This window comes from Salvia splendens, unplaced genomic scaffold (genome assembly GCF_004379255.2).
Source record: "Salvia splendens isolate huo1 unplaced genomic scaffold, SspV2 ctg75, whole genome shotgun sequence".
In the NCBI taxonomy this organism is placed as follows: Eukaryota; Viridiplantae; Streptophyta; class Magnoliopsida; order Lamiales; family Lamiaceae; genus Salvia; species Salvia splendens.
Window position 1 is genome coordinate 100488 of NW_024599422.1, and position 12812 is coordinate 113299.

Below are 12812 nucleotides of genomic sequence, written 5' to 3' on the forward strand. Positions count from 1 at the left end.
TAACAGTGGTAAATTGAGTGAATTTTTCACTTTAGTTTCTGATTTTAGAGTACTAGCAAGAGACGACTCGTACAAGCTATCTACATCACAGTAAACTGAAAACTCCCATTTTATAATTATTTATTTTAATTATAGCTCAAATTGAGAACCTCTTATTGAAGAGCAAGTTAATTAATTAACTATCAAGATGCCTTCTCTTTCAGTCTGCATGCTTGAAAAACCGGCTTCCAACAGTAATAAATATTCTTTTAATTTATTGCTTTTACCACAACAGCTTCAACTGATTTATGATTCCAATTTATTAATTACTAGTTCTTGTTAAACAACTAACATGTACGGATAGAGGATAGATAGAGTGAAGATTCTATGCAAAATATACGTACTAGAAGATACTCCATCAGGTACAAAAAATGCTATGTGAGGTGAGGTGAGGCTGTTTAAGTAAATTTAGACTTCCATGCACTATATATTGTCATAAAACCTAGCTAGCTCAATTTATTTATCTGTCTCAGGCTCAGTAGTCAGCACACACTTATGGCAATATCAACAACTTACACCTTTGCTGCACTGCTATTGCCTATCTTCTTCCTTTCTCTCACTTTGCTGCCACTCCAATCAGGTAATCAAATCTCTTCTATTTCAAAATCACTTTGATATATGGTGAGAAAGATTATACATCTCATGAATAGTGCAATGGTGATTATGTGAGGATTTTGAGTGCATATTCAGGTGGGATAGGGATAGGGGCATCAATGGAAGATGAGGTGAAGAAGGAGATAAAGATGGGGCTGGGATCTAAACCCCCTGCTTGCCTGAATAGATGCATGAGTTGCAGGCCATGTGTGGCAACCCTAGCCATACCATCCCAATCCCGATCCCGAAAGAGGAGTCCCATCATCTATGTCAAGTTCTCTCATGCTCAAGATGACACCTATTATCTTCTCTCTTGGAAATGCACCTGTGGGAACAAACTCTTTCAACCCTGATACTCAAATTCTATATTTATGTAATCTAATTCTTCATCATCTATATTTGTCTATATATGCTTTCTTCATACATGAACATGACCCATAAGGTTTCTTGATTTTTTCTTGTTTATTTATTCTTCTGCTTTCTTTCTCAAGGATATGATCATTCATGCTTTACATTATAATATAGGACCGTATCGCGTTAAAGGAAAAACACTCTTTAAAGGCGAAACACCGAACTAAATAAAATAGGTTATTAATTAGCATAAGAAAAATCCAATGTTATTAATTGTTACATCATTTTTAGTTCATTACAGGAAATTCATATTTAAAGATGAACCGGAGGTAACGGTTAGGTAATACAGAGTTCATTATTAGTTTGTTTTTAGTTTATTTTAAAAATTTATATATTATGGCTCATTCATCTCGCGAGAGTCAGATGGTAATGAACAAACTAATAGTAAACTTGGTGTTATTTAATAATGAACATCTATATTTTGGTTATGCATTTAGAATTAATTGTGCATTGATCAAACTCCATATATAAGAGCATCCACAATAACCGGCGTCACCACCGCCACGCCGATTTTTCGCCCACGCCGGTTTGACGCCGAACCATTGGAACCGGCGTGGGCGAAATCGGCGTCAAAATCGGCGTCGCCATGCCGATTCCCGCGCTGACGCCGGTTCCGACGCCGATCCTCACGGGCGCCATTGTGCGTCCCGGATCGGCGCCAAACCGGCGTCGGATTTAAATTTTTTTTTTTTTTTCGAACACACTATATATACGCGCGTTGAACCTCATTTTCATTCGCACCACTTGTTTTAACGAGTACTCTCTCTCTACCTTACTTTCTGTACAAGATCAATAACGAGCAATGGAGAACAACTACGAAGGTACTCCAGTTAATCCCGGGGGATGGTCTCAGACTCCCCCGCCTCCTGGTGTAGGGTCTCAGACGCCCCCGACTCCCGGGGCAGGGTCCCATACTTCCCCGGCTCCTGGGGGAGGTGGTTGGCCTCCGATGAGCGGGTACTACAACATGTACCCGTGGCAGCATATGATTCCGGGGTGGGCACCCGGCATGCAGCACCCTATGCAGATGATGCCGGGGTGGGCACCCGGCATGCAGCCACCGGCGCAGCAGATGATGCCACCGGCGCAACAGATTATTCCCCCGGCGCAGGGGACGCACGGGGGGGACAACGCCTATCGGCCGACTTTTGATTTTTCCACCGGTTCTTCGCACACATCGACCCCAACGGATGCACAGTATACGGAGACCTTCTCCTTAGCGGACTTGGGTTTTGATATTAACGAGGTTTCGGAAACTCTCATTCAAAGCCAGGGAGTAGGGCGGGGTAAGAAGAAGGGCAAGACGAAGAAGGTCGGCGAGTCGTCGCAGCCCCAAGCCGAAATCCGGGGCCGGAGGAAATGGACAGACTCGGAGAACGTTGCGGTTGCCAAGGCGTGGGTGAGTGTCTGCGACGATCCTCTGGTTTCGAACAACCAGAGGATCGTCAACTTGTGGGCCAAGATAGCCGCAGCCTACAGGGCATTTTGCCCTGAAGGGCGACCGTGCACCGGGGAGGAGGTCCGGAAGTGCTGGGACCGAATCAGGGCTGGCGTCTCTCGATTTTCGGGTTTGTACGCCAACGCCCTCCGCATGCAGACCAGTGGCCAAACAGAGGAAGACTGCAGGAGGATTGCGGAGAGAGCCTACCCCGATCCGAATAAGAAGTACTATGAGTTCACCTACTGGAACTGCTATGTTGTGCTCAACGAGTCGGAGAAATTCCGGGCAGGCGTCGACGCTGGCTGGCCGAAGAGGCAGAGACTGAACTATACCGGAGATTATAGCGGCAGCAGCGGTGGTTCGTCAGACCTCCCTGAGACGGCCCAGGAGGTCCCGACTCCTCGGTCGTTCGGTCGCCGACCTCGCCCGGTTGGGCAAAGGCGGGCGCAGCAGGTTGCGAGGGGGGGCACCCCGAGTTCCCAGGACGTCCATTCGGCATCCCCCCTCGGCAGGTCTACCGAGGAGCTCAAATTCTTCGCGCGCCAACAAACGCGCGCTCAAATGGTGAAGACCTTAGCCGACTTCCAAGCGGCGGTGGACCCCGAGGTGAAGGATTTTCTTCGTGTATTGCTCCAGAGCCAGCGTGAAGAATTGGAGGCGATGAGGAGGGACACCAGCGGGAATAGCCGCGGCGTAGGTGGTGACGGCGGCGGCGGCGACGACGGTGAAGAAGCGCTGGGCGACGACGGAGACGAGGACGGCGGCGATGAGTGATTTTGTTTTACTTTTTTAAATTAATGTACTTTTTTTGTACTTTTTTTTATATTATTGTACTTTTTTTTATAATTAATGTACTTTTTAAATTTTAATATTATTATTCGAATTTTCCGTATTTGTCTCGTAAATTAAATTCCGTATGTTGATACAAGTGTAAATTAAATTATATAAATTGTTATTAGTGATGTGGAAAGGTAGTGTGAAGGCTATGTGAGGGCTATTTGATGTCCAGTTGATGTGGCAAGCTGATGTGGCAGGAGAATTGTAGTGCTGATGATGTGGCAGTGTGAATGCTATTTGATGGCTATTTGACGTCCAGTGCTATTGGAGATGCTCTAACTACTATAAATTACGTATATCTCATCAACTTCTTCCCTAAATCATTTGTTCAAAACAAAAAATAAATTAAGAAAGAGGTTTCTTTGAGGCCCAATTTGAGGCCCATTATCTTGGAAATACAAAATCTTAACCACTAAACACAACATTGAAAGAGTACTGAGAAATCTGCAACCAACCATGTCGTCTTCCCCCTTTCCGATTACCGTTCACTACCGTCACTGCCGCCCTTCGCCGCCGAACTATGTTTCAGCTATCACAACAAGCCATTTCATGAGTTTCAGCTCACCTTCCTCACCTTCAACCAATCTCCACCGTTCATTTCCCTTATTCAAGCGCGATTCTCGCTTCCACCGTTGCTGCGCCACCAGTTCGCCATCCGAACCGCCGCCGGAGAATCAGCTACCTCCATCTTTAGGTAGTATCGTCAGAATTTAATATGATTTCGAAATTTGCTCTCTCTCACATACGCCTACGCATGCCTGTATATATAGAAAACACACAAAATGTCAATTTTTGAGAGGGTAGTCATTAATTGTATACTTATTGGGGTCTATTGTTAAAATTGAATGATAGTATTGATTTGATTTAGTAATCAGTAGTTAATTAGTCGATTTCGTTAATGTTCTGGTAGATATTCTGATTTATGAAAGTAAATTTGAGCCTACTTCCTTGCATTTTGCTTGACGAAATGAGGGCTTCGAGAAGTTCTTTGGTTAATTGTTGAGAACTTTAGATGGAGGAAAAAACGCTCCAAAATTGTAGACTCCATAGTTTAGGTGGTAGAAATGATTGATAAATCCACCATGCTCTTCCAATACATATTCCCTGGATTAAATTCCACTAGTAATCACACAAAATGGATATTTCTTGTCGGTGCCAAACCTGTTCTAGCCCAACATGTGATGCTCGATGCCATCAGCGCCTTGAAACTTTTGTAGTCATCTGATATGTGGTTGAGTGTTGGATTTTGATGGTCGACTGTCGTAGGCCTGCTTAAGAAAAGTAAAACCATGTCTCTTTAAAAGCATTCGTCGGCTTGTGTGTAATATGGTTGCAGACTTACAATAAGTCTTGATTTCCATAAAGTGTTCTATTTTTCTACCTCAGATGGGATCTTAGACATTCTATAAACTCTTGAGAGTAACTGCTGAAAAAATCATATTGCTTCTTTTGGAGCTAGTGTCGTGTCCTCTTGTCCAAAAGCAATTTCTTAGAATCTTCTTCAACATTCTACCTGACCTAAGGACACTCATTATTGGAATCATGCTTGTAAAGTGGAGATCATATAATTCTCCGTCCTTTCACACATTGAATGTATACAGTTTCACTTGACAATGTCTTGATTATCATGTTCCGTATTATCGCGTGCTACAAATAAAATGTTCGTTTTCAAATTGTAGGCTCTTTTACGTTGATGGTCCCATTTCGTTAATTTTCTATTTCTAATTCCTAATGGGAATAACTTTTGATATGTTAATCAGGTGAATCACCGAAGGATACTCTGCAGATTTTCTTTGCCGTGCTATTCTGGATGTCACTTTTCTTCTGGTCTTGCGCATGGGATCGAGGAAATAGTGGCAGATCAGACAAGGGCCCTCGATTTAGGAAATAACTCCATTAGGTTATGTGTTGTGGATATATACTTATACTACAAGTTAGCGTAGAATGGGGGTATTGAGTGGTAGGACTATGAGCAGTCAGATTTGAGGTTACAATATAATGATATTATTGTATATTACGAAGTTGAGGTTATAGATCCACCAAATTTATTATATTTACCTTTGCTTTAACTTGATCTTGAGTAATTGGAACTGCCATTATATGCATGTTTTTAGAAAATAACAGCAGCAAGTATAAATGCTCTCTGGTTAGATAAATTGCCGTTATTCTGTCATGTTACATTTTTGCTTTTCGACAAGGTAATGCTCTGGTTAGGAGATCTTTAGCCAATGCAATGCCGTGGATCAGGGCACACATATCATGGAATTTTGGATAGTGATCTTGATCTCACAACACCAGCTCTGGCTTTAGGCTTATTGGTGACAAATCCGGGGGTGATCAAGTTACCAAGAAACAAACAAGATGGGGCCTCGTATTCAGCACTTCATCAGGTAAATACCTTATTTTTAGATGTACTTATTATAATATAAGGCTATATTATTATGATTTACTTGATCCAGTGAAGTTCTCACTTCCTCTTGATTTTGGGCGATCAATAGGAAAGAAACAGAATTCGGGAGGCCCATCATCTCAGGTAGCTGAAATATCATTGGTTTAGTCATGTTTTCATTAGTAGTATTTTTTAAACTATTGAATATAAGTGAATATTTGATGGTCTGATTCGGTCCACAACTTGGATTCTATCTGGATAATAATACAAGACGAATATTTGATACACAGGGGTATTTGCGTGGATTTTATCTCATGAAACTTCTATAAATTTCTATTTGGAGTAATGAGGATCTGGATTTTTTTGAGCAAACAGGCCGAGGAGAAATCATGAAACTGCAAAACTATGAAATGCTCTATTACCTTTTTAAAAAACATGATAATCATCAATAAGCATAAGGTTTGATCATTCTAAAAAAATCGGTGAATTTGTCCCATTCATTTTATCTCGTGCATTAAACAATATTATCTCGAATTTAATAACTACTGCAACCTGATTTGGATTGATTGAGGAATTTGGCCTGCAACTTGATCTGTGACCAATTATTGTGATGTTTGAGTTATTTACAAACATAAGAATAACATATATGCGTGTGGATTATTTGTGGTTTCTTTTATTCACCATTGTTATTGTAGGCTTCTATCGCATTTGTATATACTATTGATGTTGATGCGAAGGTCGTAAACCACCATTGATTATACAAGGTTATCATTATTACCCAACTTTTAATATTTTACTTGTTGACCACTTGCTTTACTGAGTACTTACAAATTATTGGTGAGATATAAGACATTATCATATCATATCATCAATTTAAAATTAATATATTATAAAGAATTTGTTCAACCAAACAACTAAACTAGGGCTACTAAACATAAGTACGACCCACAAATGAGATAAGAATATTAAAGAAAGTCTTTCTTCAATTATTTTATTCACGCCAAAACTTTGAACTAGCGTTTTAAAAGCCGATAAGCTGATCCACCAATTAAACTCCGGATAGATAACTTCATTAATTTCCTTATCCATCCAATTTCAATAACATTGTTTTAAAGTGTACTAATTAATAAGACAAGTTATAGTTGAGGTGAGAAAAATGGACTGTATAAATAAGTATTAGGAATGTTTTCCGCTGTCAATTAAATCAGACCACTCGCCAACCATTTTAGTGAATCTGCGGTGAACTTAAACCGGTTGCGGCCACCGCCATTATCACCTTTTATTACCGAGAGTTTTAGTCCACGTTGAAGATTCAACAACTATCATATTTACTCACCACAAAAGATGAGTTGCTAAGGATGAAACTGAATCATAGAATTTAAATTTAACATATGGAAATAAACGTGATTTTGACTCAGACACAAATTGCTTTCTCCAGTGAGATGATACATATGCAAAACTATTTTAATAATCCCTTTATCCCTTTATTACATTCCATATTTACTCTTATTACTATTTACTCGAGGTAGATATCACCTAAGGTGATGACACAAAATTTTAGAATATTTATTTTGTGTTTATTTAATGAAAAGATATATATATTTTTATATTTTAATGTGGAGAATTTTTATTAAAAAAAGTGTTACATTTTTTATGAAATAAATTATGAAAAATGTGTGACATCTTACTTAGGCAAATGTAGGAGTATCATTTTTGATTGCCTCACTTGAAATATTGAATTTTCATTATAAATAAAATTGATGAATTTATATTTCTTTTTAAGTAAGATCTCTTTTTCGGATCGTCGATTAATTACCATTTTATCAATATTTAGAATTAAATAACTATGAATCCCACAGAAAAATGCTAATACTAGTTTTTATAATAGGAACAAAGATATTTCACAGAACGACGTAATATCAAGATAGAAAAAATATAGTATTGATGTATAATCGATGAATTTATATAATACTAGTAGTAGTAGTACAAAAATCATAGTCATCCACTTCAAATATTTTTTACAATTTCCCCACAAAATTCCAATCTCTCCTTATATAAATCCCTCACCTCCGCCTCTCCACCACAACGCGGCGGAGCTCCGCCTCCAAAACCACCAAATAAACCACTAAAGCTCTCAACTGACACTACAAAAATCAAATTCGCGCTACAAGGAATAGAAATGCTACTCAGAAGCTCATCATCACCAATTCTGCATTCATGGCCAAATTCCGCATCAGAGCCCGACTCCCTGCCTCAGCTGCTACGGACCAGATCCGTCTCCTTCTCGGCGTCCTGCGACTGCAGCTCTCCGACGCGGATCGCGTTCGACTCATGCATTAGAGCACCGCTGAAACCGAAGAAGAGCTTCCGCCCGATCCGGTGAAGATCCAGGATAGGAGGGAGGCAGTGTCGTTTTTCCTGTCGAGCTCCGGCTTGGGCGAGGCGACGGCATCGGCGGCAACGGAGGATCATGCTCTTCCATCTGAGAGGACTCTGCAGGAGACGGGGGACGGCGGCGGCGGCGGCGGAGTTGTCAGAAGTAGAGGATCGTATGGCGGTGGTGGGAGAGGGCGGGACGACGGGCCGGGACCGGGCCGTGGGATTAGTGAGGCGTATTATGAGACGATGATCGATGCTAACCCTGGAAATCCTCTGTTTTTAGCTAATTATGCTAATTACTTGAAGAAGGTAACATTAAACTTGTTTGATTTTACTATTTTTAATGAAATTAGATTTCATTGATGCTATGTTTGTCGATTTTCACACATACACGTAGTTTTGCAATATGTGCGTGGTGTGAGTTAAACATCAAACAGCCTAGTTAGAAAGAAACTGATCTGAAACTTGTAATTTCTAGTAAATTTGCTTGTATTGTTTCTGTATAATTTACCTTCTGTGAATAGTTTTGATCAGTAATTAACACAAACTATATGATTAAGTTAATTAACACACATTTATTGTACTCTGTTGTTCATGAAGATTCATTTTGATGTAGTGTTTAGTTTGAGTTTGATGAAGGCTTCTTCTTTAGTATCGTGTCTTATAATGATGTAGTTACCATTGTTGTTTTCGTTGATGAATAATGGAATTGATTTTGTACACAATAATTTGATTTGTAGGTTAAAGCAGATTTCACAAAAGCAGAGCAGTTCTACGAAAGAGCTACTTTGGCTAACCCTGCTGATGGAAATGTGTTATCACACTATGCTGATCTGTTATGGCAGACTCATGGAGATTCTGCTCGAGCGGAGGCTTATTTGATCAAGCTGTCAAAACCGACCCCAACGACTGGTGAGAATCTGATTCTTTGTTTCTTGATTACATGCTTTTCTTTGTTGCAACTTCAGAATCTTTTGTAGTTTTAGTAACAAGGAAAACTCTCCTTTGTTTTTTCTCTGACGCACGATAAACCTTGATCCCGTGCTACTTCAAATAATATCGGTAGTTAGTTAAAAGCTCCTCCCGTTTGCCTAGTGTTACACAACTTAAAGTTGATCTAGTGAAAATGTGGATATAATTTGATATATGCATGAATGAAGAGTCATTTTTCTTGAGTTTTGTTTATGTCAACATGATCAAAGAATGGTTTATCGTAGACATGTCTGTTTTGCACTGTGTTTATTTGCTGAAACTCAGGAGATGTCAATCTTGTGACAGTTTTGTGCTGGCTTCGTACGCTCGGTTTTTGTGGGATGCTGACGACGATGAGGAAGAAGAAAATGACGTAGAGGCGGCCAAGGCCTCAAACAACCAATATGCAGCGGGAAGTCATACGTCACCTTCTGAATTCATCATTACTGAATCTCATTGGCCTCCTCTTGCTGCAGCTTCTTGATCTAATGCAGTCTCTCTCAATAAGTGTGTGTATACGTGAAGAGGTTGCTATATAGATGAGCTTTGTGTAACAGTCTCGTGTTGTATATAGTGAAAAATTATGCGAGAAATAATTAACTTTGCCAGCAATTATTTCGGAGTTTTTTGAGTCTTTGCGCTTTTGTGTCATGTGTTCATGATCGAAACAAATAATTGTACTCATTGTGTTTGAACTCAATAGCAATGGGGCGCCCTAAGGGTACAATCAAATTTAATTATCCATAAGTAATACTACTCCGTACATACATTTTAAATAATTAATGAACTCAATAGAGACATAACCATGAATGAGGTGAGGCTGAACTCATCTAACCCAATTGAAGCCAGGCCCAAATATAATCCTAACCCCATAGCCCGGCCCAAATATCGACCCCCCACGTCATCATGCCACCAAAATAGCATTATCCATTGCATCTCACCGCTATATTCCCACCATTGAACAATCTCATCCGGACCTCAAACCTCATTATCCAATCCAATTTACTCACCATTTCAGGAACGTTATCGGGACTCACGATCTTTCTCTTCCCCACTCTCACCCATCGCGCGTGATCTCACTCACCCAAAATCCTACACTCCATAATCTCCCGTCCCACACACTCCCCGTCATGTAGCGTGGCGCAGCAGCTGACAAACGAAAATTTAAGATAGGGAGTGATATAGCAAAGTAAACCGGGATATCACCGTTAGATCGTCACAGCCCTTCTAGTGGGGCGGCACGTGTCCCAGCACACCCGCTCGAGAACTTTCTTACCAAACGAGGCAATCACAAACTGTCTGCAACGGTCAGATCCACGACTCTCGCGGGTGCCACGTGTCCCACGTAAAATATCTCTTTGCTCCTTTTGAGGTGGTTTTAGCATTATCTCGAAATAAGGCGTCGTGGCGGTAAAGTTTTGGAGCACATTTTTTGTTTAGTTTGAGAGAGAGAGAGAGAGAGAAGCAGAGAAGAGGTAGCTGAAGCTTCTCACTGCGACCGGTTTTTTCTATCTGCTTTGTTTTGTTTCACCTTTCCGCTCGTAACTTCACCTGGATTTGGTTGCGTAGGTACACGAGAATTATGCCGGAGATTCAGCGCAGTGACGAAGTTGTGTCGGTGGAGCTCCCTGCTCCTGCTTCCTGGAAGAAATTGGTACTCTTTTCCTTAAATTTTGTAGCTATTTTGCTTGCTGTTGACTTTCATAGAGCTCACTTTCTAAGTTTTTTTGGCTGAATTTTGCTATGCCTTTCCTTGTTTAGTGTTTGTTTGCTTGTATTTTCTCGTGCGGTTGCGGTTACCCTGTGTTTCTGGTATTAGGGTTTAATTTATACCAGTTCTTACTAATTTGCGATATTCTTTCAACCATGTTGTAGCCACTAGTTGTAATTCGTTTTACATGGTATACTCCTATTTTGGTGTTAGGATGGGTTTACCTATGTAGTTTCCCATTTTGCGGAAACAATTTTGATTTTTTAGTTTCTCTCTTTTAAATTTTGTTAATTTTTTTGTTATCTTAGGACTGTTTTGTTGATACTTTTAGTTTGTAATGATAATTTTCTGTAGTTATGGGCTAAAACAGTTGTCTTGGAACCCATGTTTAAACAGCGTTTTACACGAAGAATTGCTTTCTTGCTGATGGTTGAGGCATGGGTTGACTGCTTACAATTCCAGTTTTGTTATTAACCCTGTTAGCTGTTTATGAACATCACTGTGATTTCATTTGTCTGGTTTAGGGTATGTTGTAGGTTTGTTGAATTCTACTTGGGTGACTTGAATTGAGCTTGTTAGGATAGCCTAATTTCTTGGATCCCGGATAGTTGTTTTATGCTTGTTAAGTTCAACCTGACTCGCATATCGGCCAAGATGGTATGTTTTCATTTGAACGGCCAAGATGGTATGTTTTCATTTGAACAAAACCAGCTTGTTGAAAACCGAAATGGATGAGAATTTGGTGATTATTATGTATGAACATGGCATTGAATTATGGAAGGGCATGAGACGGTAGGAGATTGCTGCCTGGTTTTGTTTTATAGCAGGTCCTGATATTGTGATATATATTTTGCAGTACTTACCGAAAAGGGGTGGAACTCCCCGGAAAAATGAGATTGTATTTGTTGCACCTACTGGGGAGGAGATCAGCAGCCGCAAGCAATTGGAGCAGTACTTAAAATCCCACGAGGGAAATCCTGCAATATCAGAATTCGACTGGGGTACCGGTGAGACGCCAAGGAGATCTGCTAGGATCAGTGAGAAGGTGAAGTCAAGTCCTACATCTTTGGAGATTGAGCCACAAATGAAACGGCGCAAAAGATCATCGATAACTAAGAAAGAGAAAGAGGCAGAAGCTGGGAAAGAGGAAGCTGAGGGGACTGAAGTTGATGGAAAGCCAGATGCAGGAAAGGAAGCTGCGAAAGAGGAAGCTGATGGAAATCAAGATGCAGAAAAAGGAGCTGAGGGGATGGAAGTTGATGGAAAGCAAGATGCTGTAACTGAAGACAGGGCCGGTGAAGATAAAGAAACCAAAGTCGGTAGTGAAGACAAACTGCAGGAGGAAACTGTTAAGGTGAGCGAACAGGATGCCATAGTTGATACTGATGTGCAGAGTGATGCCAAGGATGTTAAACCCGATACGAATGGCAAGGATGATGTGAAAGATAATGGCACTGGAGATGCTTCTCACGAAGGTGAAAAAGCTGAACACGAGAATGTGGTGGAACCTGTATCTGAGGCTGCTCCCCACGCATCTTCTGAGCTTGCCACCCCGGATAAGCCCAATGAAAATGAACAGGGAGCAACTAATGGAGCTGAAGCGCAGGTGGCCAATGGGGGGCCACGCGTATCTACTCAGGAAATGAACGGGATCCAGGAAGGCGGTATCAAAACGAGCGTGCAGGAACAGGAACAAGGTAATAATCTGAAGGCGGAGTCCATGGATAACAGCAAGGTGAACCAATCGCCACATCATCCGTCTCCAACTCCCATTAGTTGTTAAATGTTGTTAATGTAGGCATCGAAGTGTCGGGTACCTTTTTTCTGATATTGAAAATACTCCAAACTTGGATGACTGTAATCTTAATGTAACTAGATGCTGTTAGAGATAGGGAGTTGGTTATGTTTTACATTTGACATTCGTAGCTTTTGTGTATTCTGTTGCTGTGGATATCATGTTATATTATGCCATGCCACTCCGGCCCGACTTCGATGCGGCTGGCTATTATGTTAGCTTTTGATTGTTGATCGTTGCAGCA

General features: G+C 40.7%; 2 protein-coding genes and 1 long non-coding RNA gene across 3 annotated transcripts; all 3 read left to right on the plus strand.

The window, feature by feature from the left end:
* Positions 1–3674: 3674 nt before the first annotated feature.
* LOC121791207 lies at positions 3675–5391 on the plus strand. The gene is made up of 2 exons (XR_006048493.1): positions 3675–4016; positions 5083–5391. It is a non-coding gene; the product is annotated as an uncharacterized LOC121791207 (long non-coding RNA).
* A 2317-nt stretch (positions 5392–7708) lies between these two features.
* On the plus strand, positions 7709–9696 carry LOC121791205. Its single transcript, XM_042189232.1, has 3 exons — positions 7709–8399; positions 8831–9002; positions 9369–9696. The coding sequence occupies exons 1-3, from the start codon at positions 8337–8339 to the stop codon at positions 9437–9439; spliced, it is 306 nt and encodes a 101-aa protein (XP_042045166.1). The 5' UTR covers positions 7709–8336; the 3' UTR covers positions 9440–9696.
* A 717-nt stretch (positions 9697–10413) lies between these two features.
* LOC121791204 (methyl-CpG-binding domain-containing protein 11-like) lies at positions 10414–12786 on the plus strand. The gene is made up of 3 exons (XM_042189231.1): positions 10414–10537; positions 10632–10716; positions 11630–12786. The coding sequence occupies exons 2-3, from the start codon at positions 10645–10647 to the stop codon at positions 12554–12556; spliced, it is 999 nt and encodes a 332-aa protein (XP_042045165.1). The 5' UTR covers positions 10414–10537; positions 10632–10644; the 3' UTR covers positions 12557–12786.
* The last annotated feature ends 26 nt before the right edge of the window (positions 12787–12812 follow it).

Excerpts from the sequence above, each read along its gene's own strand:
- LOC121791205 (XM_042189232.1), top strand. The coding sequence starts at position 8,337 with ATGATCGATGCTAACCCTGGAAATCCTCTGTTTTTAGCTAATTATGCT. Across the intron at positions 8,400-8,830 it reads ATGCTAATTACTTGAAGAAG|GTTAAAGCAGATTTCACAAA; the intron begins GTAACATTAAAC and ends TTTGATTTGTAG. Across the intron at positions 9,003-9,368 it reads AAAACCGACCCCAACGACTG|TTTTGTGCTGGCTTCGTACG; the intron begins GTGAGAATCTGA and ends ATCTTGTGACAG.
- LOC121791204 (XM_042189231.1), top strand. The coding sequence starts at position 10,645 with ATGCCGGAGATTCAGCGCAGTGACGAAGTTGTGTCGGTGGAGCTCCCT. Across the intron at positions 10,717-11,629 it reads CTGCTTCCTGGAAGAAATTG|TACTTACCGAAAAGGGGTGG; the intron begins GTACTCTTTTCC and ends TATATTTTGCAG.